The following is a 27480-nucleotide window of genomic DNA, read 5'->3' on the forward strand; positions in this document are numbered from 1 at the left end:
TCCAGTTAATCTAGAAAAAAGCAGGTATTCTCTGTCTGAAATCCCTCCTTCATCTAGCAGATCTGCAATGTGCGATTCTCCAACACTTGCTGTTTATAGCAACAACACAAATCCACCTAAAAACAACTCAGTCTGTATGGACAGTTTTGTTTGCAGAGTACTAGCACAGACACAAGTTTTCATGGAGAGAATTTCTTCTGGTTATTTGAAAACCCTTACTTTATATAATTTTACATATAATATATTACAACTTTACAGAACGTTAAGCACTAAATATCACATAGTGTTTCTTTACAGTATGTAAGGCTATTACTCAGTGAATGGGTCTGTCAAAATAAGGTTGCATTACTAAATTTCTTATCAGACCAGGTGTAGACTGTAATCCTCTGTGAGTCATAAAAAGTGTTGTAATCTTTCCATTCCCATAATGTTATTTTGGCCTTGTGATGCCTTTTTGACTGATTATAAAATGTTGAGGTTAACAAGGGTGTAGGGTTGGCTGTGCTCTCGAAGAATCAAGGTGCTCTAGAAAAGAAAAAAAATCTATGAGCTGATGCGATTATTATAGTTATAACACAGAGATAACTGAACATAAATTATCCAAGTTACAAACTGAATTATTGAAAGCCTTCTAATTATGTTCATTTATGTCATGATGTGTTTATGACCAGGATGAATTTTTAGCTAACTATTTCCTTTGTGGTGCATTATTTTAAACAGAGTAAGTTCTCTTGACCTCACCCTCTACTTTCTTGTCACATCAAGACACATACAAAATATCCATGAAAAAAATCCTTCAGTGTTGTTTAATTCTAGCTGCTTCCAACTCTGGATAAATAACAGTAACATTTTTTCAGCTTGAAATGACAAGCAAATGTGAGGTGGGAAGAAATATAACTAATGTAATTGTTCTTACTTTCTCCAAACCAAAGGAATAGCCACGGGCACTCATATGGGTGTGGTGAACTACATATACCTGTCTGGACACCCCCCCACCACCGCTGACTGCTCCTGTGGCTCCTCCCACTGACCGTGGCTCCTCTCACAGACCCCGGTATAAAGGTGATTGAGGCCTGAGCCCTGCCTCTCAGTCTCCAGGATGTAATATAATGGTCAATTGCTGCTTGTTCTTTCTTCCAGTCAATAAAAGCCAATATCTCGCCTCACGTCTCAAAGAGTTATTTATGGTGCATCAATGGGTTACAGTTATACCTACATTTTCATTGTCTATATGGTGCAATTCATGTTTCAAACCTATTCTGGGAATGCTCCACAACTCTTTCTCAGCTACATTGATGTCTGCTTCCTGAACCCATGCAAAGTCATCAATTTCTTTATCAAGTTCCACCTCATCTTCAAGTTCACTTGGTCTATCTCCAACACTTCTCTCCCCTTTCTTGATCTCTCTATCTGCATCTCTAAAGACAGTTTGGCCACAAACATTTTATATAAATCCAATCTCTCCCACATCTACCTTTATTACAACTTTTCTTACCCTGTCACTTGCAAAGACGCCATTCCTTTTTCTCAGTTCCCCTGTGTCTACATCTATTCTAAATGATCAGCACTCCCAATCAAGGGCATCTAAGAAGGAGCATTCATCCACATCTCTTCCATTTCCCAGATTTTGCCATTAACCTACCACCGTGTTAACCTACACATTTAACCTATCATTCTTTGTAGCTTCCATCATGTCCAACAGGATCCCACCACTTGGACCTACCATCTCTCCTATCCTCTCCCCTCTTCACTTTTTACAGGGATTACTTCCTCTGTGAGTCCATTATCTGATCAGCCTCCCTCCCCAGAAATAACTCTGCAAAGTGTTACAACTAGCCCTACACCTCGTCCCTCACTACCAGTCAAGGCCATAAACAGCCCTTCCAGGTGAAGCAGCCTTTCCCTTTATGTTATTTAAAGCATCTAATATTCAAGGTGCAGCCCCTCTACGTCACTAAGAAAGGGCATAGACTGAGGACCACTGCGCTGAGAATTTTGGCTCCATCTGCTTTGCCAGTTATTATTTCCTCTTCCCAGCTATTTTATTTCCACTTCATATTCCCACATCAACACCACTTCCAGGTCAAGGATAAACACCAGTTAGATGAATGATACCTCCATACTCTGCTTGGGCAGTCTCCAACCTCAAGGCATGGATGTTGAATTCTCAAACTTCCAATAACTGCTTCTCTCTTGCCCTTTTCCAGCGTTTTTGCTATCTCCTCCTGATCAACCTGGCTTACACAACCCTATCTCTTCTCCCTTTCCCAAATTCTCCAACTGCCCATCAACCACACACTCTTCCCACCGCTCCTCCTCCCTACCTTCCCCCTGTACTCAATGGTCCACAGTCCACCCCTATCAGATTCCAACCTCTTTACCCCTTTGTCACCTTCACTTATCACCTGCCAGCCTCTGACCTCAGTTTCCAATCACCATCATCTCTCTATCAACCCCCTTACCAGGATCCACCTATCACTTGCCAGAACTTGCTCTGTCTGCTCTCTCCACTTTTTACACCAACTATCTCCCCCACCTTCTTTCCCGTACAGATGAAGGATCTCAACCTGAAGCATCAACTGTTAATTTCCCTCCATAAATGCTTCATGACCAGCTGAGTTCCTCCAGTGTTTTGCATGTTGCTCCAGACTTCGAACGTCTGCAGTCTCTTGTGTCTCCTACTTGAGTTATTGTATCAAAACACTGAAATGTGTTTAGAGGATTGAATTGAAGGTGTTACTTTTTATCTGTATTTCTCACACTGAACTGTAAGGAGATCATCTGTGCTTTGCAAACATGAAAACATGAAAAGGGCCATTCGGGAGAATTCCACCATTTATTGAGATCCTATCTGTTGACAAAGGGGCTGACTTGTTTATTAACAACAATGTTTTTCATTCATATAATGTTTCTAAACCCTGTTAAAATATAATTCCATGGAAGTGTTACTTGTTAAGATTTGATGGTAACGCTCAAGATAGCTTAATACTCAGTTATATAGCTAGGTTATGAGGTAAAATGTAAAGGGTGCTAGGGGGTCACTTCAGTAATTGTAAATAAAAAAGTGAACTCCAGTGGCTTTCTAATCCCATTTGGAAAAATAAGCAGAGAAAAAGAAGAAGAATAAAATGTAAGGCAAAAGCTAAATTGTATCACCCTTACACTCCTACAACAGGTTCATAAGTATTATTGTGGACTGTTTACAATGTGGTAACAGGTACTTCGAGGATTGGTTCCAACTTTCAGGACATCTGGAGCTTAGTTTACAAAACACAAACAAGAGGGTCTTCTCTATGCATTGTAAATGAATACAAGAGGATCAGAGATTGGATGGCAAAGCACGGACAGGATATTTTGTATTGTTTCACAATGCACAAAAGATAATATGGTATAACAAATCAATTCAGATGAGTGTAAGAGATTCAATTAGAATACATGGAAAGGTGTGTCAGGAACTGGTTTATTACACAGAAAAGAGTATGCTGCCTTTTTTCACAATGACAGAAAAGAGAGAAAGTGATTAGTTCACGTTTCTCAGAAAGGACTGGGTTCACAATGCATAGATAGGTGTGTCAGAAATTGGTTCACTAAAAAGGGAGAACAATAGTCCTTGGTTCACAATACACATATTGGTCTAGAAGAAAATGATTCACAATACATAGAAAAGAAAGCAGTGGATTAGTTCATAGTAACTATATTTTTTGGAAAGGGGTCACTTCTCAATACAAAGAAATGTGTCTGGGATTAGTACATAGAGCAATAAAAGGATTTGGTTCACAAAATACAGAATGGTTAAGGGATTGCTTCACACTGCACATACAGGAGTGTCAAGGGGGAGTTCACTTCTCTCAGATATTGTTACAGTTTGTTCATATGATATAGTGAGGAGGGTATAGGATTGATTCACAAGGCACAGAGAGAAAAAGGGGGAAACCAAAAAAGGAAGTTATTGAATAAAAAATCAAAAACAATTGTGAATGTACCTTTTAACGTTTGTGGAATGCAACAGGGATCTCACGATTTGGCACCATCATCCCAGCGTTCAGTATTTCCACATTATCTTCATCAGTTGCCACTATTCTGTACCTTTGTACCAGCTACAGAGAAAAAAATATTCCAACTTGAAAAGGGCATTCCCATGGCTATTTGCTACACTTAAGCAAAATCTGGACCAATGTCAATAGCCAGCACACACAACTTACCCAGCAGAGAGCCAACTGAAGCTGCAATTCTGCCAGCCGCCGGCCTATACACATCCTTTTTCCAATCCCAAATGGAATGTGAGCAAAAGGATTGATTTTATCTGTATGCTGTAGCCAGCGTTCAGGTTTGAACTGCATTCCTTCTTCAAAATATTCTTCATTCCATCCTAATGCGTGATAGCTTATCATTAAGATTGTCTGTAAGATAAAGAATGGCCACTTTCCCCTTTATTTTTGATTAAAAAAAAGTTGTTCTGAAAAGCAATGAATAGGCTTTTGGACTCTCAATTCCATGATATGTAGTAAATGTAAATGGGCCTGAAGGTTTTCACATCATCCACGCAATGCAGTACTAAACAGTTATATTAGGAGTAGTTGTTCTTTCACTCTTTCTGAATTGGGGGTTAAATGATTTAGAAAGGGTGCATAAAGTTCCCATATGTCTAACTGGGCATCTGCTGTGTTTTTTTTTCTGGGGAGGGAGCATCAGAACCAAATTTGGGAGTAAATAAAACAGGGAAATATAGACACAAAATGCTAGAAATCTTGATCAACACACACACAATGCTGGAGGAAGTCAATGAGGCAACATTTATGGAAAGAACTAAACATAATTTATTCCATAATATATAGTATTTTGGAATATGATAACCAATGCATTCACTATTTCCATGATTTGGCCCTTTAATATTTGAGAATGCAAAGATCAGGTCGTTGGGGGGGGGGGGGGTTCAGCTTTCAAAGCATTAAGTTCTTCAGCAATATTTTCCACCCAGACAGCACAAACACCTACATCAGGATGCTGTTCATCGACTATAGTTCAGCATTTAATACCATCATTCCCACAATCCTGATTGAGAAGTTGCTGAACCTGGGCCTCTGTACCTCCCTCTGCAATTGGATCCTTGACTTTCTAACCGGAAGACCACAGTCTGTGCAGAATGGTGATAACATATACTCCTCGCTGACAATCAATACTGGCGCACCTCTGCCTACTGCTCTGCTGTCTGTATACACATGACTATGAGGCTAGGCATAGCTCAAATACCATCTACAAATTTGCTGAATATACAACCATTGTTGGTAGAATCTCAGGTGATGACAAGAGGGCGTACAGGAGTGAGATATGCTAACTAGTGGAATGGTGCCGCAGCAACAACCTGGCATTCAACATCAGTAAGATGAAGCTGCTGATTTTGGACTTCAGGAAGGATAAGACGAAGGAACACATACCAATCCTCATAGAGGGATCAGAAGTGGAGAGAGTGAGCAGCTTCAATTTCCTTGGGTGTCAAGTTCTCTGAGGAACTAACCTGGTCCCAACATATTGATGTAGTCATAAAGAAGGCAAGACAGCGGCTAAACTTTATTAGGAGTTTGAAGAGATTTGGCATGTCAACAAATACACTCAAAGACATTTATAGTTGTACTGTGGAGAGCATCCTGACAGCCCACATCACTGTCTGGTATGGAAGAGCACTGCACAGGATCAAAAGAAGCTGCAGAAGATTGTACATCTAGGCAGCTCCATCTTGGGCACTAGCCTACAAAGTACCCAGGACATTTTCAGGGAGTGGTGTCTCAGAAAGGCAGCATCCATTATTAAGGACCTCTAGCACCCAGGGCATGCCCTTTTCTCACTGTTATCATCAGGTAGGAGATACAAAAGCCTGAAGGCACAAACTCAGTGATTCAGGAACGGCTTCTTTGCCTCTGCCATCTAATTCCTAAATGGACATTGAAGCTTTGGACACTACCTCATTTTTTTTAATATACAGTATTTCTGTTTTTGCACATTTAAAAAAAATATATTCAACATATGTAATTGATTCTCTTGTTTATTTATTATGTTTTATTTTATTTATTATTATTACCATTTTCTCTCTCTGTTAGATTATGTATTGCATTGAACTGCTGCTGCTGAGTTAACAAATTTCTCGTCACATGCTGGTGATAATAAACTGATACTGATTCTGATTCTGCTTGCTCCTCAGTACTGTTGCTGAATTGATTTGGGCAGTTTAGGTGCAGGTTAAATTCTTGACACTGCTGCCAAAAATTGATTGGTGTGGCAGGGTGGATCAGGAAAATGATGGCCTGTGATCAGATTCTGCCTTTTATCATTTACTGTAATATGAAAGCCCCTTAAAAATATTGAATGATCAATAATTTAGTACTGTGACAAAATCAGAGCTAACTGAAGCTACTGTATGTTACATTCTTGGTTTGTATCTAAAATTTTGATGTATACTTACTCCCTTAGGCAGCAGATAGTCACCAAGGACGGTTTCTTCTTCCAAGGTCCGACTTGTAAAGGGCACAGAAGGAGTAATCCTAAACAAATATTTGTTGTAAGTAATTATTTTACCGAGGCATTTAGTATATTTACTAAGATTGCTAAAATCACAAACATTAAAAACTGTTGTTAAATTTTAATATATACAATAAATTATTTGGAGTGAAGATGAAGGTGCCATCTTTATCATGATAAAGATAGTAAACTTCTTCAGGTCTCCTTTTAAAAACTGAATATAAATGATTATTACTGAAAGTACAATCATATAAGCAAAACCATTTTCACTTCATAATTTGTAAATATAAAACTTTCAATTCAAAAATGCTCAATTTATAAACTATTGTAAATACATCACAAGTTTGCAGGCAATACAAATATTAGTGGTGTTGAAGATAATGTGCAAGACTGTCAAAGGATTCAGCAGGATATAGATCAGTTAGAGATGTGGGCTGAGAAATGGCAGATGGCATTTAACCCAGCCAAATTTGAAATGCAAGGAGAGGCTGGACAGACTTAGATTGTGTTTTCTGTCACGGCATGGATAGTTGGTATCTTTTTCCAAGATTGAAAATATCCAATGCCAGGAGGAATGTATTTAACATGAGAAGGGATAAATTCAAAGGAGATGTGCAAGGCAAATTTTACATGGAAAGTGAGAAGTGCTGGAAATGCTCTGTCTTGGGTATTGGTAGAGGCAAATGTGATGGAGGCATGTGAATATGCAGGAAATGAAAGGATATGGACATTTTGTAGGTAGACAGGATTAGTTTATTTAAGCACTTGAATACTAATTTAATTAGTTCAGCTCAATACTGCAGGTCAAAGGGGCCTGTTCCTGTGTTGTACTGTTCCATATTGTATGTGCTATCAACCAGATTAAGAAGGGGGCTTATGGTCTGTTTATTAGACTGAGAAAAAGCTCTGTGTTTTTTCATTACTAGTTGCTAACCATAGGGGTTTCTTAACTGGGACTTAATGCATAACAAACATAATTCAAAAGATGATTTGATGCTAACAGTTTCAGCAGGGAATTCAAAGCAATTAAATAACAAGTGATGCAATCAAACCTCATAGACTCCTTCAGACAAGCTTTCAGGTAGGGCATTTTCTTAATATCTTCTGCAGTTGGAGTTTGGTTTTTAGGCAGCACACGCAACAGTTCCTCATTAAGTTTTTCTTGTACTTTGGTATTGCGAGAGAGATTGAAAATGGCCCATAGCAAACTGTTGGCAGTCTTTGATGTAAAAGAAAGTAGAGAGTGGTAATTTTCTCCAATTGACTTCATATTCATTTCCTCATTAATAGTTGCGATTTACAACATTTAAAAAGGGATCTTTCTTCTATTTTAAAAATACAACTTGTCTTATGTTGAAGCTTTAGACATGTGAGTGCCACTTTGTAACTTCTCACAAAATGTAATCATGGTTTTATGGAGTGATAAAATGTTTGAGAATATTCTACATAATCTTTGAAATCTACAGGAGCTGCCTTCCAAACTAAGTATCACTAAATCATTAGTAATGTCACTGTTGATATCTGTAGGTTCTTTGAGTGTTGCCACTTACAAAGGTTAGAATTATCAACTAAATATCCTTTATTAAAGAAAAGATCTAGTGCATCAAGGTAGTAAATGTCATATCAGATGGTGTACTTTGGTGCTTAAATTTACATTACACAAGTGCATTACAATCAGATCCTATTTAACATAAGCTTAATTAATCTAATTTCCCGATACTATTGTAGGATTTGTTATATCAAAAGCAGAATCGAGTTGACCCTTTAAGGCTCAATACTACCTCGATCAGAGATCTTTAACTTGCTTATTTTTAGCTCATGAGTTAACCTTAAAAAGATGTACAGATCACTGCAATAAAAGCAGGGTGGCTCTCAAAACTGAAGCTAATTGCTGTTAACCTTATAAAGATGTACAGATCACTACAACTAAAGTAGAGTAGCTCTAAAACTGAAAGTAATTGCTGTTAATCTCAACTTCTTTTCAAGTTGCACTATGCTGGCTAGTTAGCATAAATGAAATTTCAGTAATTGTTGCTATACACTCAAATTACTGAAACAAGGGATGGATTTGTATCATTAATTCCCAGCACAATTATTCAGAATACAACAGTACCAATTCCACTTTGAGGATCCACACAAAATATACTTAACAATATAAATACTATGCATTTAACAACATAATTTCTTATAGTTGAAGTGAATATACTCCCACTTAATAATGATAGCTGTCAGATACAGACATATGTTGATAATTCATCATGAAAAATATTGATGAAGCACAATTGATTAGATATATTCGAATAATTTCTTTCCCCACAGATGCTGTCTGACCTGCTGAGCACTTTCAGAATTTTCTGTTTTTATTTCAGATCTGCATATTTTTTGTTTTTCAACCTAATCAGAAGACCATAAAGATATTATTGGAACCTGGTCTAGAAAAATTGAATTGTGCTTTACCTTCCAAGGTTTTAATTAAACATGAATGGATAACCTGGCTCACAAAAATGTCCTATTGCTGATCGTTACTCTATGCACCCAGCATAGAATTGTAGGAATAAGTAGGAGTTAGTTAAAACTAAAGCCTACTTATCCTGTTGATGTTGTTCAATGGAGAATCTGCCCAGATTTCCATAACACAACTTCCTCAAAGAGGTGAACATTTGCTCAGTTGGTGTTGGCAGTTCACTGATTTAATTTTACCAAGGCTTGGCCATGAAATCCACAGGCACTGCGACAGATGTTCAGTCATGGTCTCTATTTTCCAATGACTTTCATCGATTTGAGATTTACTCCATTTTAAACAGTCATGCTTAGGTTGTGTGTTCAAGGCTTGAAAAGAGCAGTACATTATTGTTCTGATTCAATATTATGATAGCTTCCATGAAGTCAGGGTGATATGCAGCAACTGTAACTAAGAGCTTTCTTTCAATTTAGATCTGAACAAGATCTTTCATTCTCAAAAGTAGAATATGTACTTTGGTTAGTATATTTACCGTCTCCACTCCTCCAATCTGGAGCTCAGTGATGGTAGCATATAGCTCTTTTCTTGATAGTTTACTGTCACTGTAGATGTCTGAGAGGAAGTCATTGGCAGGGCAGGATGAGTCACTGTTCAGTCTCCCATCAATGTAACATTTTGCTGCAGAATTATGTACATAGAAAGCATAAACTACAAATGCATTTTCAAGAACATTAGGTAGGTGAATATACAAATTATTATTTTAGTAGTACTCTTTAGACATAAACACTGTTTCTGATTGACTTTAGATACTTTCAGACATTTTTCTAATGGCCTTCAAATCTGAACATGGCATCACCCTTAAAACCAAAAGTTTGCATTACAGAAAGAAGCTCTTCTGTTCATTGTACCAGTTGAATGAGAGTTTTCCTGCTTCCTAGCTCCATATTATTTGCCCTAAAAGTCTTGGCATTTCAAGTATATGTCCAAATCCTTTTAAATGTACTTCACAAAAAAAGTAGATTTTGGCTATCTGCAATAAAAATGGAAAACACTGGAACACTGAGCTGGGCAGGCAGCATCTCTGGAAATATTTCAGGTCAAAGTCCATCTGATCCGGGAAAGTAAGAAAACAACCTAGCCTTTATGTTCAGAAAGAGTGGGATAGGATTGGATAGGATGAAAGAATATACTGTATCTTAAAGCGGAAAACCACAGCTAGTTTTACTGTTTACAGCGCTGTCCAGTTGGCAGATTAGTGAAGGCATTTAGATCGAGAGAGGGGAAATAAGCAAATTTTAAAGTTGTGAAGTGCAGATGAAAGCTATAGCTGAGAGTTAAAGCAAAAAGCAAATTGTGGTAAATGTCCAACAAATCAGGCAGGGTATGAAGAGGGAAAATGTACTGAGTTAATATTGCAGATGGATAACCTTACAGCAGAACTGACCCCTACCCAGTTATCCAAACAACTCTATCAGGTGAAATAATATTTCACTTGCACATTTTCCAAAGTACAGCATTGCATTTGTCTCCACTACATTGCTGAAACCAGATGCAGACTTGGTAACCACTTGGTGAAGTTTCTTCATTCAATCTGCAGTAGCAACCCTGATTTTCCAGTTGCCTCTCAATTTAGCATTTCATTCTACTTCAAAGTGAGCTTTTGGTTGCTTCCTGCACTGTTCCAACAAGGGCCAATGTACAATTTCAGATCATTTTCTTTCTCTTTTATTATTAGAATTGACCAGCTCTGCTTCAAGGTTATCCATCTGTAATATGAACTCTATTTTTTTTTATTTCATTCCAGCTTTCTGCTTTAGGTTTCACATCTCAGTTCTGGCCAGTATTTCATAGCTTTTACATATCAATTTCATAGCTTTCACATGTCAACTTATTTGCTTGTTTGTTCTCTCTCTCTCTCTCTCTCTCTCTCTCTCTCTCTCTCTCTCTATTTTTCTCTTTCTCTCTAATGTAGGTGCACTTTAAGGAAAAGTTAAAGGAAGAGGAATAAGGAATTGAAAATGATGGTGCAAGAGGTAAAGTTAGAGGAGGCTTATGAGTGTATTCAACTTGGTCATTCAACTGCTGGGCTATATGGCCTTCATCCCCACTTATAATTTTGATTTTTCTGAGCTTTTTTATTAATGTACAATTGAACCAATTGAATCAGGAGAAAATTGTTTTTGCTTAGTGGACTTCCCCCAGCATTCCTGCCACGAATCACCTTAACACTTTCCACAGTTGGATGTCCTTACTCCATGTTGAAGGAAAACTTGCCAGAAAGCACTTACCAGGGGTGCCGGAGGGGCACTGCCAGAGCAATGCACAGCATCCATCTTGGAACATAATAGATAAAGCGAGAAACCTGTCTAGTATCTTTGACCTATCTTCCCAATGAATCATTTCTAAACAACTCAAAGCTCTTAGTCATCCTCTGAACTATCATCTCTTTCCACTTTGCTGCTGAGCATCCCAATTCCTAGTATCTTATGCTAGCCTACTTGAGCACACCCTAGCTTTATATCTTCATGTCCACCTCTTTGATCTACCCCTTAATCTCCACCTCTTCATGCCAGCCTGTTTTACATCCCTCCTTACAACTGAATTAAAATCAAAGCAGTGTAGGTACTAGAAATCTGAAGACAGAACAAAAAATGCTGTAAACACTCAGCTGTCAAAAAAACTATGAAAAGAGAAGCTAAGTTTACATTTCATATTGAAGATCTGTTCCCAGTTCTTACAAAGAGCCTTCAAATTGAAATGGTAATTCACATTCTGGTCTTTTACCATTTCATAAATGATGCCTGGGATTGGGTAAGGGTTGGAGGAAGTGACAAGGGGTGATGTTGAGTTGAAAGGAAAGTGGTAGACCAAGGTTTGTGCTAGAGCATGCATTTCATTTAAATATGAAATATCTGAAAAAAGTTCTTGATGAAGCATAATTTAAATGTAGAATTTCCACCTTTTTATTCTGGCATCTTACCCCTTCCTTCCCAGTCCTGAAGAAAGGTCTTGGCCCAAAACGTCGACTATATATTAATTTCCATTGATGTTGCCTGACCTGATGAGTTACTCCAGCATTTTGTGTGTTGATTTAAATGTAGATGTTTTACTTACTATATCTGGGAACAGGTCACAGGATCCTCTCACATAGGAAATGCACAATCAATTCTGATCCATTAAACATTTTAATATCCCTTTTCACTTTATGTTTTCCCCCTTCTCCAAAACAGGTAAAAAAAAGGCTACATATTAAACAGAGCTGCTATTTGTTTCTACTCCTACATAGGCTTTCAATCAATGGTTATCTTGAGCAAAAAGCATTCTGTCGCATTTTGTTGGCTTTTCTGATAATGTTTAGATTCTGGTAAGTTTCCAGATGCTTCTAGATTCACAAGATTATCAAGTTCAGAAATCATAATTATAATTTTGTCATATCATTTTGCCAGCACCTTTATAAAAGAACCAGACAAAGAATGAGACTGCAACATCTTTACTTGGAAAGCGAAACAAGTGGAATTAGAAGGGTTAATATCTGCAGTGAGTCATGTTAAAAATGTTTTATCTTCACTAACCTATTTCAGCTGTTTTCACTACAGAAACGGGAAAGTAGGTGTGCCAGTCAATACTACTTCGAATGAATAAGCTATGTGCGTAACAAGAGCTGCATATCCCTGTCAGTTCAGTGACCCCAGCCAATGCCTCCTGTTGACCTTAGGCTATTATAAACACTTGGCTTCAGTGTCCTGTTCCAGGTCATTCAGTTTATTAGTGCAAATCTGATGACTGATCCTTGTGCATGGCATTCCAGTGAACCGTGTGGCCTCAGTGACTCTAAATTTCTCTTTCTGAACTGAATAAAGTACATGATATCCTAAAAATACAGTAATATAAAAAGCACTGAAATTAGATATCAATACCTTGATTATTTAAAATATATTGTAAATATTGTAATTTGAATATTACTTTAATCAGAACGATAGAAATGGAATTCATTTATGAAAAATCAGACGACGGGATTTTGTAGACCACATTATCTTATATCCGGCTAGTATGAACTTGGGCATTTTAGTAGAGTTATGGTAAATAGTTTCTGTAAAATGTCTATTAAAAAGTTATTGACGTATGCTGCAAAGGGTGGATAAGTCCATGTAAAATGCAATTGGAAACATTGGCTTTGGGTGAACAACAGGACAGGTTGTGTATCATGGCCACCATACTGTGGACAAGTGACCGTGAAAAATCCACCAGGACTTCAAAAATCAACAGAAAGCCATTTAACATATTAATTAGGATCTGAAATTCACAGCTCAGAAAATTGCTAGAAAGAAAGCTAATCGTTGTCTTCAAAAAAGGAATTGGACAGCAACAGAAGGACAAGTTAGCTTGCCATGGGGAAAGAACAAGGAAAAGAGACTGGTAGGATTTTAATGTTCAAAGTTCAAAGAAAATTTATTATCAAAGTACATATATATCACTAAATAGTACCCCGAGATTCATTTTCTGACAGACATTCACAGAATATCAAAGAAATGCAATAGAATCAATGAAAAACAAAACACACAAAGACTGATAAGCAACCGTTGTGCAATAGATGACAAACTGTGGAAATAGAAAAAAACAAATAATAATAATAAATAAATAACACAGCAACATACACAAAATACTGGAGGAACTCAGCAGGTTTGGCAGCATCTAAAGAAATGAACAGACAGTCGACGTTTTGAACCAAGACCCTTCTGCAGGACATTATACTGAGAACATACTGAGATTATACTGAGACTTGTAGAATCCTTGAAAGTGAGTCCACTAGTTGTGTTCACTGATCAGTTCAGTGTTGTGGTGAATGATGATTTCCATTCTGGTTCAGGTGCCAGATGGTTAAAGGGTAATAATTGTTCCAGAACCTAAGGCTCCTGTACCTGCTTCCTAATGGTAGTAGTGAGAAGAGAGCATGGTCTGGATGGAGGGGGACCTTGATGATGGATGCTGCTTTCTTGTGGCAGTGCTTTTTGTAGATGTGCTCAATGATGTGAGAGCTCTTTCTGCAATGAATTGGGCTATATTCACCATTTTTTCTAGGCTTTTCTGTTTTTAGGCTTTGGCATTTCCATACCAGGCCATGATGCAAACAGTCAGTATACTCTCCACTCTGCATCTATAAAGTTTGTAAAGTCGTTAGATGACAGGCAAACTTCTTAGAAAGTTAAGGTTCTGCTGTACCTTCTTTGAAATGGTTCCAGGACTAACCCTCTGAAAAAGTTACTGACCCTCTCCACCTCTGATCGCCTAATGAGCACTGCCTCATGGACTCCCAATTTCTACCTTCTGTCATCAATAATTACCTATTTGGTTTTGCTGACATTAACTGAGAGGTTGTCGATGTGGCAACCAGATTCTCAATCTCCTTTATGTCAATTCATTACCACATTTGTTTCAGCCAACAACAGTGGTGTCATCAGTAAACTTAAATATGGCATTGGAGCTGTACATAGCCTCATGGTCATAACTATAAAGCAAATAGAGTAAGGGGATAAGCACACAGCCTTATGGTACAGCCGTGCTGACGCTAATTGCGGAGGAGATATTGTTGCAAATCCATACTGACTGGGATCTGCAAGTGAGGTAATCGAGGATCCAGTTACACAGACAAGGTCTAAGTTCTGAAGGGATGCTGAATTGTAGTTAATGAAGAGCATCCTGATATGTATCATTACTGTCCAGATGTTCCAGAACAGAGTAGAGAACCAATGAAATGCATCTGCTGTGACAGTCGGCAAATTGAAGCATATCCATGTCACTCCTCAGGCAGGAGTTGATACGCTTCATAACCAACCTCTCTAAGCACTTCATCACAGTCGATGTAAGTGCGACTGGATGATAGCTGAGGACTAGAAGCAAGGATGTAATATTGAGACTTTACAAAGTACAGGTGAGACCTCACTTGGAGTATTGTGAGCAGGTTTGGGCCCCTCATCTTAGAAAGGATGTGCTGAAACTGGAGAGGGTTCAAAGGAGGTTCACAAAAATTATTCCAGGATTTGATGGCTTGTACATGAAGAGCGTTTGATGGCTCTGGGCTTGTATTCACTTGAATTCAGAAGAATGAGGAGTGGCCTCATTGAAACCTATCGAATGGTCAAAAGCCTTGAAAGAGTGGATGTGGAGAGGATGTTTCCTGTGGTGGGAGAGTCTTAGACCAGAGAACATGGGTTCAGAATAGAGAGTCATCCTTTTAGAATAGAGATGAGAAGTAATTTCTTTAGCCAGAGAGTGGTGAATTTGCAGAATTCTTGCCACAGGCAGCTGTGGAGGCCAAGTATAGTTAAGGCAGAGGTTGATAGATTACTGATTGGTCAGGGCATAAAGAAATATGGAGAGAAGGCAGGAGATCAGGGCTAAGTGTAAAGATAGATCAACCATGAGAAAATGGTGGAGCAGACTCGGTGGGTCAAATAACCTAATTCTGCTCCTATATCTTACGGTGATAAAGTCCTTGAGACAGGTTACCACATTCTTCTTGGTCCGTAAACAGGACCGCCAGTTGATTAGCTCAAGTCTTTAGTACTCGGCCAGATACATCAACTGGGCTAGCTATTTTCCACGGGTTCACCCTCCTGAAGGATACTCTCATGTCAGTCCCAGAGACTGAAATCACAGGGTTATGGGAGTTTGTGAAGATATCTCCATGTTTTCTCTATAAACAACCGAAATAGACCTAGTGCATCCAATGATTTTCTTATATGCTGCAACAATTCTATTTTTCTACTCTAATCCTAAGTCTACACTGAGATAGCCACCAGATGAAAGGTAGCAATGTAAAAGAAAGCACAAGTTTCAGGAGATCAGCAAATTGATTTATTAGGATATAAATCGAATTTGTGCCTTATTGAGGCAGTTGGATTTTTTAATAACAATATTGCAGCTTCATAATCCTTTCAGCCACATTTATTGATTAACATTTACCACTGTGCGATTTGGGTTACTCACCTTTTTATAGCCACTAAGGTTACCAACACCTTATGTTGTGGCTGAATGCATTATTTTAAAGCTAGTTTGATAGGTGCAAGTTAAAATGGAAATTTGAATAGCTAAGACATGGAGCTAAAGAATGAAGTTGTACCAAGTGACACATGTAAGGGGAAGAGCACTATGCAGACATGATGGGTAAATGAGTCTGCTTCAGTGTGGTAATGTTCTCTTGTTTTTATCTTAACATGTTTACTTTGAGATTCTAACACATATCAAACAATATTCTGGAATGCCTTTGATCTAATGAAACATGATTGTTTTACTGCAACACATCAAACATTACCAAGATGATTGGAAACTTTCCTCATCTCAGGTCAGCCCGGTTAGGGGTGGGATCTGGGGTGTGGGGAAGGGGGGTGAAGGGCAAGGAAGGTCTTGGAGATCATCTTCAGTCATTACTCCACACTCTAGGAAACGTGTGGAAGCAAGTACGCATGTAGTCAGGAGCTGGGAAATTGGGAATATGCTTAGGAGTGATTAGGAATGTTCATGAGGTTTGGTGAGGTAGAGTGTAGGGATTAATTCAGTATGTTGTATGGTAGTTAGTTTGTAAAATAAGAAACAGTGAGGAACCCAGTCATAATTTCTATCAGAAATAAACCCTGAGAGTATGCTGTGTTAAAATTGTTCTTCCTCCTTTAATAGTCACCAATAATACATTAAAGTGCCTCAAACTTTCTAATATTCCCTGTAAGATAATACTCATGTGAGTTCAGTGACCAGTTTCCATCCACTCTATGTTGAGACTTGAAATAAAATTTCAAAAGTAAAACATTACTATAATCCCTTCTATTTCAAATATTTTCAATGCACTTGGAAACTGAGAATCAAGGCCTCCATAATATTGCTTTGAAATATTGATTTTAGCTATTTATTGATGCTCAAAGATTTTTCAGTTCAAAGATGACATAAATTCCAGATTTAAAATGTTGGTTTTCCAGAACACTTATGCAAATACCATTAATACCAATATACCTGTTTTGAATATGTTATCCCAAGCTTCTGTATGGTCCTTCCAAGTCTGTGTATTAAGGCACTTATGAAGTGCAACTGGAGTCACCACCATTTTACCAAATGCATCCATCATCTAAGAAAAGCAGGGATTTAAAGGAAAGACAAATTGCCATGAATAAATTTCTTCTCTTTGAGGCATATTTTTGCAGAAGAGTTCCTTAGAGAATGTTGCCAACTGCATGGATGATCTGAATTACCACAGTAATTCAGGCCACAGTACAGGGTTCTTCCACACTGGACAGCGAGGGGCCAGGTTGGGCAAAGAGGCCCCTCAAATATTGTAGTAGTGTACCAGCATATAGGGCCACATGAGTGGCAACAGTCCTATTAGTTTTAAGGAATGTAACAGAATACTACTTAAAGCATTGACTATGAATACAAGAATTTTTAAAAATTGCACAATTTATTCCTATAAATAATTAATATAAATAAAGTTTATTTTGATACATAAAAATTTTATACATATTTTCAGGATGTACCTGTCTCTGGTGATGCCAACACTTATTGAACATCCCTAAATAAGACCATAAGACCAAAAGACAAAAGAGCAGAGTTAGGCCATTCAGCCCATCGAGTCTGCTCTGTCATTCCATCATGGCTCATTTATGATCTCGCTCAACCCCATTCTCCTGCCTTCTCCTCATAACCTTTGACACTCTGACTAATCAAGAACCTATCAACCTCTGCTTTAAATATATTCAATGACTTGGTCACCACAGTCATCCATGGCAGTGATTCACCATCCTCTGGCTAAATAAATTCCTCCTAATCTGTGTTGTAAATCTATGTCCCTCTATTTTGAGGCTGTGCCCTTTGGTCCTCGCTATTGAAAACATCCTCTCCACATTCACTCTATCTAGGCCATTCAATATTTGATAGGTTTCAATTAGCCCCTCCCTGATTCTTTTAAACCCCAGTGAGTATAGGCGCTGAACCATCAAAAGCTCCTCATACATTAATCCTTTCATGCGCTTAAAAAGATAGCCACGTCTATACCCACACCTCTGTGGCTAGGCACAGCTCAAAAGCTATCTATAAATTAGCTGATGACACAACAATTGTTTGAGATGGTGGTGGAGGCATACAGGAGTGGAAAATATCATTTGGTTGAGTGGTGTCAGAACAACAACCTTGCACTCAGAGTTAATAAGATCAAGGAATTGATTGTAGACTTCAGGAAGGGGAAGTCGAGGGAACACACGCCAATCCTCTTCACGGGATCCTCAGTGGAAAGGCTGAGCAGTTTCAAGCTCTGGGTGTCAACATCTCTGAAGGAATGCCCTAGACTCAACTTATTGATGCAATTACAAAGTAGGCAAGGCAGCAGTTATATTTCATCAGCAGTGTGAGGAGATTTGGAAACAATGACATTTCTACAGATGTACCATGGAGAGCATTCTAACTGATTGCATCACCGTCTGGTGTGGAGGGCCAACTGCACAGGATGAGAAAAAACTGCAGAAAGTTTCAAATTCAGCCAGCTCCATCATGGGCAGTAGCTTTCCCATCATCAAGGACATCTCCAAAAGCCGATGCCTCAGGAAGGTGACATCCATCATTAAGGACACCCAGTACCCAGGACGTGACCTTTGCTCATTGTTACCATCAAGGAGGAGTTACAGGAGCCTGAAGACACACACTCAACATTTTAGGAACAGTTTCTTCCCCTTTGCCATTAGATTTCTGAATGGATATCACCTCATGTTTTTCTGCTTTTACTCTCTTTTTGCTTACTTATTTAATTTCATATAAAAATGTATTTTTTACTTTCATTACATGTATCAGTATCACAATGGAATAAAGAGAATTACAAAGGCATGAGAGTGGAGCTTGCCCACTCTCCTAGATTGGAGGAGAATACTGGTGAGGATGACAACAAAGCAGAGATGGTTGAAGTTTCTGGGAATAGTTCACAAGGCGCATGATAGATATGATCCACAGAGGAAGAAATTCTCAAATGCTAGGGTAGGCAACAGTGGCTGACAAGTTAGGGCCTGCATAAAAGACAAGGAAAGGACATAAAAGGTAGCAAAAGTGAGTGGATTTAAAATGGATTTAAAAATCCATCAAAAGGAACTAAAAAGGCTATAAGAAAGAAAAAGATGAAATATGAGGGAAAACTAGTCAATAATATAAAGCGGTATACTGTAAGTTTTTTCAGTTACTTAAAGAATAAAAGGGAGGTGAGAGTTGATATTTGGACCACTGGAAAATAATGCTGGTGAGGTAATAATGGGGGACAAGGTAATGGCAGATGAACTTAATGGGTACTTTGTATCAGTCTTCACTGTGGATGACACTAGCAGTGTGCCAGAGGTCTGTGAGTATCAGGGAGCAGGTATGAGTGCTATTACAAAGGAAAAAGTGCTAGGCAAACTCAAAGGTCTTAAGGGGAATAAGTCATCTGGAGCAGACAGACTACATCACAGAGCCCCGAAAGAGGTTGCCGAAGAGATAATGAATGCATTGTTCATGATCTTTCAAGAATCAATTGTTTCGGGCATGGTTCCAGGGGACTGGAAGATTGCAAGTGCCACCCCACTCTTTAAGAAGGGAGGAAAGCAAAAGAAAGGAAATTATAGGCCAGTTAGCCTAACCTCAGTGGTTGGGGAAGTGTTGGAGTCCATTATTAAAGACAAGATTTCAGGGTACATGGAGACTGATGATCAAATAAGTCAAAGTCAGCATGGTTTCTGTGAAGGGAAATCTTGCCTGACAAGTCTGTTAAGAGTTCTTCAAGGAAGTAACAAGCAAGGTTGTCAAAGGAGAGGCAGTGGATACAATTTAGTTGGATTTTCAGAAGGCATTTGATAAGGTGCCACACGTGTGGCTGCTTAACAAGATAAAATCCCATGCTGTTACAGGAAATATACTGGCATGGACAGAGGAATGGTTGACAGGCAGGAGGCAGCAAGTGGGAATAAAGGGTGCCTTTTCTGGTTGGCTGCCAGTAACTAGTGGTGTTCCTCAGAGATCAAGATTGGGACTGTTACTTTTCAAGTCGTCTTTGATTTGGATAATGGGACTGATGGCTTTGTGGTAAAGTTTGCAGATGATACAAAGATAGATGGAGGGGTGCTGGCCAAGTCTGTGGGTATATTTAAAGCAGAAGTTGATAATTTCCTGATTGGTCAAGGCATCATAGGATATGGCAAAAAGGCAGATGTATGGGGTTGAGTGGGTTCCAGGATCAGCCATGATGGAATGGTGGAGTAGACTTGATGGGCTGAATGGCCTAATTCTGCTCCTATGTCTTGTGATCTTATGGTCTAATTTTCAGTTTTCTGTTATTATGTGTTGCAATGTACTGCTGCCACAAACAACAAATTTTACGACATATTAAATATGATTCTGAATTTGAATTGTTATACTTTACTGTGGCAATGTATGTTAGTAAGGTGTCTACTTTGTTAATCTTATTGTTTTACTGAAGTACTTTTCTTATTGTTAGTTTAATATAAATTATCGAACAACATTAAACCTACAATGACTTACAGTTTTAATAGCCTGAATGAAGTTCAAAGATTCTTCACCTACATTTTCTTCCAAAAGACCAAATCGCTTATTGTACAACACCAAGCAAATTGCTATAATTAGAAAGTTATTGATAAGTGAATAATACAATTCTCAGATGCATTGATAAATACATAATCCATTAAGTTACATTGTATTTTTTACATTTTTAGCATTTCAATGACTGAATAAAGATCAAAAATATTTATTTGCAAAAGCACTATTAATATTGATATATATATATATATTGTTTCCAACCTAAAAGTGTCTTGAAAATATAAAAAATACTTAGTAGTATATAGTTAATTATCTTAAGAATATTTGTCATATCTTTGGGGTGGAGTACTGAACAGAGGTCAACTGCTTTCCTAGAAAATTTGGCAATCACAGGGAGGGAAACTTGGGAGGAATTTCTAAAGTTCTTATTTGCATTTCTGCCAGTTATGCCTCACATTTTCATTAGTTGATCCTAGACTAATAAAGATGGAATTTACGAGATCATTACTTCCAAGAAGTGGATAATGCAATGGGTAATCTTAGTAAATTAAAATATTTCTGTACCAGTTATAGCATGTATACTCAAAGCTTTATAACAAATAAATATTTAGTATGCTTATGCAGCACTTGTTGACTGATAACAATTAAAATGTGCAAATCGGTAGACAAATTGCAAGCCATAAACTCTCTTTCATGGCTAGCAGCAAAGGTTGGAATTACCCAATTAAAATAAAGGTTGCTGTAAATACTTATTAGGTCAGGCTGTGCCTGTGAGGAAAAAAATGTTTCAGGTTGATTCATTTCCGTAGAACAGCTGCCAAAACCCTTGAGTGTTTCTACCACATTCTCTTTTGCTTCATATTTCCAGCATCTGCAGTACTTTGTTCCTGAATTAAGCAAACCTTTGATATTCTGCTGATACACCTTAGAAACATTCTGTGTCAATAATGTTCACATCAGTAGTATGATTAAATAGTGGTCTGGAGTCTTCACTGAAATCATTATTAATTCAAAGGGAATTTGTGACTTTATCTGTCCCTATATCAAAATGGCTTCTGCAGATTTGATACTGGATGTGACCATTGGTTCGAAGCTGAAAAGAATTGCTTCTAAACTCTATCCAGTGCATCATTCCAATTTAGAGCAAAACTCTTCCATGTTCCTGTATGTTTTCACAGCCTTTCCAGTCTATCAAATTGCTTGATTTTTCACAACAATCAAACATTCTTCTACAGTCTTACTGCCTTTCACTCTAGCCTTGTTAGTAACTACAACTTCAATCATACCTTTTCCCCTGATAATTCATCACTGTTATCACTTGATACAGGTTGTGGCTAAAAGGATTGACTAGCTACCAATGTGAATAAGTTTTACATTGTGACTGCAAGTTTGTGATGGTGTTATCTGTGTGAGGGGAGGTAAAACACACTACTGAAAGTCAAAAGGATATATAAAAATATCAACCTCTTGACTTTCTACTAGTTATCCCAGAATTTTTATTGATTGATCACAGACTAAGAACAGATAATGAAATGGGTATTTCTGAGTTTGCATAGAGTATCAATAACAAATAAATATTCATTGATTAATGAGAGATGCTATATATTTATTTAAAAAGGTGAAGGAAAATATACGTAAAACTTAAGGAGCTGAAATTTGACAAGGCTCCTGAGGAATATAAAGAAAGCAGGAAAGAACTTTACAGGAAATGAAGAGGGCTAAAAGGTGCCAGAAAAAGTCCTTGCTGTGTTAGGGTTAAGGAAAATAACAAGTCATTAAAACCAAGCTAAAGAAAGTGTAGGGCCACTAAATGAAAAAGAAGTGGTTTAATGTCTGGAACCAGAGGAAGTGAATAAGATATTATTGGAGAACTTTGCATTTGGATTTAGCAAGGAGAATGATGTGGAGGATAGTGACATCAGTGAGGGAGTATCAATATTCTAGGGCATGTACTATAAAGGAGGAGGAGGTGGTTTTGGGTCTCTTGAGATTACCCTGACACCTGATGAGGTCTATCTGAGGTTACTGAAGGAAGTAAGAGAGAACTCTGGAGCCTTGACTCTGTATCCTCTGTCACCAAAAGCGAGGCCTCAGACAACTGAAGAATGTCCAATATGTCCCTTTTATTTAAGGAAGTTAATAGGGATAATCCTAAGGAAAGGTATTAAGTTAGATAAGTCACCGGGACTGGATGAGATGTACCCCAGGCTTCTGTGGGAAGTGAGGGAGGAGATTGCTGAGCCTCTGGCAATGATCTTTGCATCATCAATAGGGACAGGAGAAGTACTAGAGGATTGGAAGGTTGCAAACATTATTCCTTTGTTCAAAAAAGGAAGTAGAGATAACCCAGGAAATTATGGACCAGTGAATCTTACTTCAGTGGTGGGCAAGTTGTTGGAGAAGATCCTGAGAGGCAGGATTTATAAGCATTTGGAGAGACATAATCTGTTAACGTTAGTCAGCATGATTTTGTCAAGGGCAAGATCGTGCCTTATAAACCTGACTGAATTCTTTGTGGATGTAACAAAACACTTCGATGAAGGTAGAGCAGTAGATGTAGTGTATATGGATTTCAGTAAGGCATTTGATAAGGTTCCCCATGCAAGGCTCATTCAGAATGTAATGAGGCATGGATTTCAAGGAGACCTTGCTTTGTAAATCCAGAATTGGCTTGCCTACAGAAGGCAAAGGGGTGGTTGTAGATTGTTTGTATTCTGCATGGAGACCGGTGACCGCTGGTATTCTGCAAGGATCTTTTCTGGGACTCCTCCTCTTTGTGATTTTTATAAATGATCTGTATGAGGAAGTAGAAGGGTGGGTTAGTAAGTTTGCTAATGAAACAAAAGTTGAGGTTGTTGTGGATAGTCTGGAGGATGCAGAAATGTGTTGAGAAGTGACAGTTGGTGTTCAACCCAAATAACTGTGAAGTGGTTCATTTCCTTAGGTCAAATTGAAGACAGAATATAATATTAATGATAAATCTCTTGGCAGTGTGGATGATCAGTGAGATCTTGGGGTTCATGTCCATAGGGCACTCAAAACTGCTGTGCAGGTTGACAGTGTTGTTAAGAACGTGTATGGTGTATTGGCCTTTATCAACCGTGGGATTGAGTTCAAAGCCATAAGGTAATGTTACAGCTATATAGATTTTAGTTAGACCCCACTTGGAATATTGTCTTCATTTCTAGTCATCTCACTACAGGAAGGATGTGGATACTATAGAAAGGGTGCAGAGGAGATTTACAAGGATGTTGCCTGGATTGGAGAGCATGTCTTATGAGAATAGTTTGAGTGAACTTGGCCTTTTCTCCTTGGAGCGACAGAGGATGAGGGGTGACATGACAGAGGTGTATATGATGATGAGAGGCATTGATCACCAAACATCAAACCAAAGGCTTCTTCCCAGGGTTGAAATGGCTAACACAAGGGGGCATAGTTTTAAGATGCTTGGAAGCAGGTACAAGGGGGATGTCAAAAGTAAGTTTTTCACACTGAAAATGGTGGGTGTGTGGAATGCACTGCTGGCGACAGTGGTAGAGGCGCATACAATAGGCAGATATCAGAGACACTTAGATAGATACATGGGACTTTGAAAAACAGAGGGCTATGCGGTAGGGAAATTCTAGGCAGTTTCTAAAGTAGTTACGGCTGAGAGCCTGTAATGTGCTGTAAAATATGTTTCTATTTTAGAGACCAGAGAGCTTTACATCAGCAACTTTTGCTATTCTGCTGAAAAAACATTCTATGTCAGCAAAGGGCAAATTAATAGTAATGATTAAATTGCGTGATTGGGTTTTTTCACTGTAACAATTACCAAGCAAAATTAGAAATTGCTTATTTGAGTTAAACCTGTTAAATAATCATAGCTGAATTTGTTTATTCCAATTTTTGTCTTGATTGTTTTCTAATATGTACTGCTGCGAACAAAACCAGTAATGACAATATTCATTTATTGTCAATGATCAGGGCATTTATACCGTAACACTTTGTGAAGAACTTACTTTCAAAGGACCATTTGTTCAGTTCCTGGTATAAATCATCAATCTTGCCTGTCTCATCACGAAGCTTCTCTAATCTTCCAATAAAATCCTTCAGAACCTGTGAATTATTTAGAATAGAGAAGTGAGTAAATAGCAGGTTCCAACCAGTAGTTACAGCATTACAGGGACACGACAAAGGATTCCTGGAACCTGTGGCTCTTCGCCTGTTCCAGCTTTAAGTAGCTTAAGATTGTCAATTTGGAGGAGCAGAATTCCTTCCTTTAAGAAAGAACACAGCTCTTTTGCTTGTAAGCTGAGCCTCTTCCCGACCCCCCTGCATCAGGCGCTCTCCTGAGCAATAATTGCAGGTGGTCTGCGATATATTTCTACAGTTTATATATTTTATTTTGGACCAGTTAATTTAAGCCTGTTTTCTATTTATTTCATTTTCTACCGCTTTTATAGAAAGGAAATCTCTTCAGAATGTTCAACTCTTTTTCGAAAAACTGTAGCGATTCAAGCTCTCCTTCCATGACCCCGATCAATATTTTTGATCTAGAATGTACTGTCAACTTGCCGTGTGGTGAATATTTATAAGGTGCCGGGTTAAATATATTGATGTGTTTAATAAATCAGAAATATCACAGGAATCAATCGAAACATTGAGTTCACAAACACATCTCTGCTCTAGTAGCAAAAGTGCGCTTTGGAATACACTGCGCTTCATAAAATGCTAAGTTCCCCAGTTTTTATACTTGAGCTCGTGCAGCAAAGAGCTAACAATAAAATGAGTTTTTTTCCTCATATTTGTGTGCAGGACCGCGCAAGCTGGACAGTTCTCTGTTAACTGTTTGGCCCGAATTCGCAGCAAGGCTAGAAATCTAGAGCCTTTGAACAAATCGGCAGTAAACTGTGTTCTGAAACGGTGGGCGCGAACGTGCGTGACGCGTGCTCGTAATAAAATACGTTTACCCCGTTGATTTTTCCATCTAGCTTTATTACTTCAGTTGGCTTCATTAACTTTTTCTGAAATATGCTTCTCACTCTTTGCCAGTCTTTTCCTTCCCTGTAATCAAGATAACGAAAAAGCGGGAGAAAATCCTGAGTCACGACTGCTCATGGTTTTGAATTGATTGTCCTGTCCGCCACTGAAAGTACGGACGATTCATAGATAGTTGATTAAAGTTGACAGGTATCAATCTAAAAATATTAACCTTGGTCTAATTTTCCAATGTACTGCTCAAATTCGCAATAACTGACGCTCATTTGTGATAACAATTTAATGTCCATAGAGTAATAATTAAACCAATATATCTTCGACTAGTAATACACTTTGCATTTTACAAAACAAATTGGTCCGTTCGTGTATGATTTTCTTACAAAGGAAAATTTAATCTTAATTGATAGTGACCGTTTACTTGTACTCACAGTATGAGCAGTCCATACGCTTCGTTTCTGTAGTCTCGGTAAGCTTTCCATGGTTTGATCTCCAGGCGCTGGGGGTAGTTGCTTTCTTTGCGGTAAAGAGCCTCTAGGAGGCACGGAGCCCCAACGTGCACTGACTCAAACGGACCCAACTTCATCTTAAAAATCTTCCCAAATTTCTTATGAAATTCCACCTGTTAAAGAAAAAAAAACCATGCTTACTGACCCTTGGGGGACAAAACTCGTGCTCATCAACTTTCTGTCTTACTAGTTTTTATTTTAATTTTAAGAACACTTCAGTGTTGACGCACTGCATTGGTCGCAGCATTTTCTGAAGATGGTAATGATTCATTCGTATTGAAGATAACTTCAGCATTAATCAGCTACATCACCACATTTACCACTGTTATGTGTTGTTTTCGGAGTCCTCCTTTTCTTATTATATACGGCAGGCTCCCCACCACCGGCCACCTGGTAGGTCCCGGGATGAAGTTATGCTCACACGGTGTCAAGGCTTTTTTAAAGTCACTATTGTCAGTAGAAATAGGAGCAGCTTCTCTTAATTTGTTCTCTTTTCTTAAAAATTTCAGAAGCAAATTTGCGTTTTTAATTTGAAATCGCATTTTTGAAACTAGATCTCCAATTGTAAACAACATATTAGCAGTTCGTGACAGCTCTATTTGGAATGATATTTTTCGCACCTAATATATAGATACAGAAGCTGGTACCGTTCTCAGCGTCTGGCCAATCAAAAACGGCTCTCAGTTGGTGTGGTTGACGAGCCTACCATTCACTTATGTATTTTTGCAAGCACGTGGGAAGCCCGGCAGATTCTAGGAATGAACTCAAACACACCCTGAGCCTCTCCAAATTGGCCCTCACCTGACTGAGAGCGCTTCAGGCTGCAGCTTCAGTCAATAACAGGATACTGAACAGGATACTGGAGTTTGGAATCATTACTAAACGAAAAGGAATCGCAATATAAAACTCAATTAAGATTAAAGTATTTATTTAAAAAACGGAAGAGCGGAGCATGGAAACAATTGGTTGCAATATTAGAATGGAATTTGAACACATTGCAATTACAAACTCTGTTGCATGCCTTGGAAATCCCTGAGAAAATTTAGCAGGTACAGTGTTCTGAGTTGCATGATCAGCCATGATCATACTGAATGGCGGTGCAGGCTCGAAGGGCCGAATGGCCTACTCCTGCACCTATTTTCTATGTTTCTAAAAACGAGTCACTCTGAAAGCAGGCTGTCAGAATGCATTCCACTCTGGTGGACAACTCTCAGAATCTAGCCTAAGATTACAGCTCTCTTTGAAACCAATATTGAACTGGTATTTGTGAGATTATGAATTTGAGAGCTTGAATACATACTGCTGTGCTGTGCACTGTTAAGTAACTCATCAAAGTTTTAAAAGAATAGTAATATTTCAGCCAATATTCTTCACTAATATCACAGAAGCATCTTATTTATTTTAATGATTTTATGAAATATGTACAATCAGGTGCAGTATTTGTCAACTTAAAAGCAATGATTACAA

General features: G+C 38.3%; 1 protein-coding gene across 1 annotated transcript; it reads right to left on the reverse strand.

Annotated features, from left to right (window-relative positions):
• Positions 1 to 26555, reverse strand: LOC132398910 (1,25-dihydroxyvitamin D(3) 24-hydroxylase, mitochondrial). Its single transcript, XM_059978744.1, has 12 exons — positions 26334 to 26555; positions 25936 to 26126; positions 25480 to 25573; positions 24529 to 24625; positions 20513 to 20604; positions 16979 to 17090; positions 9507 to 9652; positions 7566 to 7732; positions 6458 to 6536; positions 4203 to 4400; positions 3984 to 4097; positions 1 to 525 (listed from the first exon to the last, which is right to left on the reverse strand). The coding sequence occupies exons 1-11, from the start codon at positions 26553 to 26555 to the stop codon at positions 3987 to 3989; spliced, it is 1509 nt and encodes a 502-aa protein (XP_059834727.1). The 3' UTR covers positions 1 to 525; positions 3984 to 3986.
• Between the last annotated feature and the right edge of the window lie 925 nt (positions 26556 to 27480).

Source organism: Hypanus sabinus, chromosome 9 (assembly GCF_030144855.1).
Source record: "Hypanus sabinus isolate sHypSab1 chromosome 9, sHypSab1.hap1, whole genome shotgun sequence".
In the NCBI taxonomy this organism is placed as follows: domain Eukaryota; kingdom Metazoa; phylum Chordata; class Chondrichthyes; order Myliobatiformes; family Dasyatidae; genus Hypanus; species Hypanus sabinus.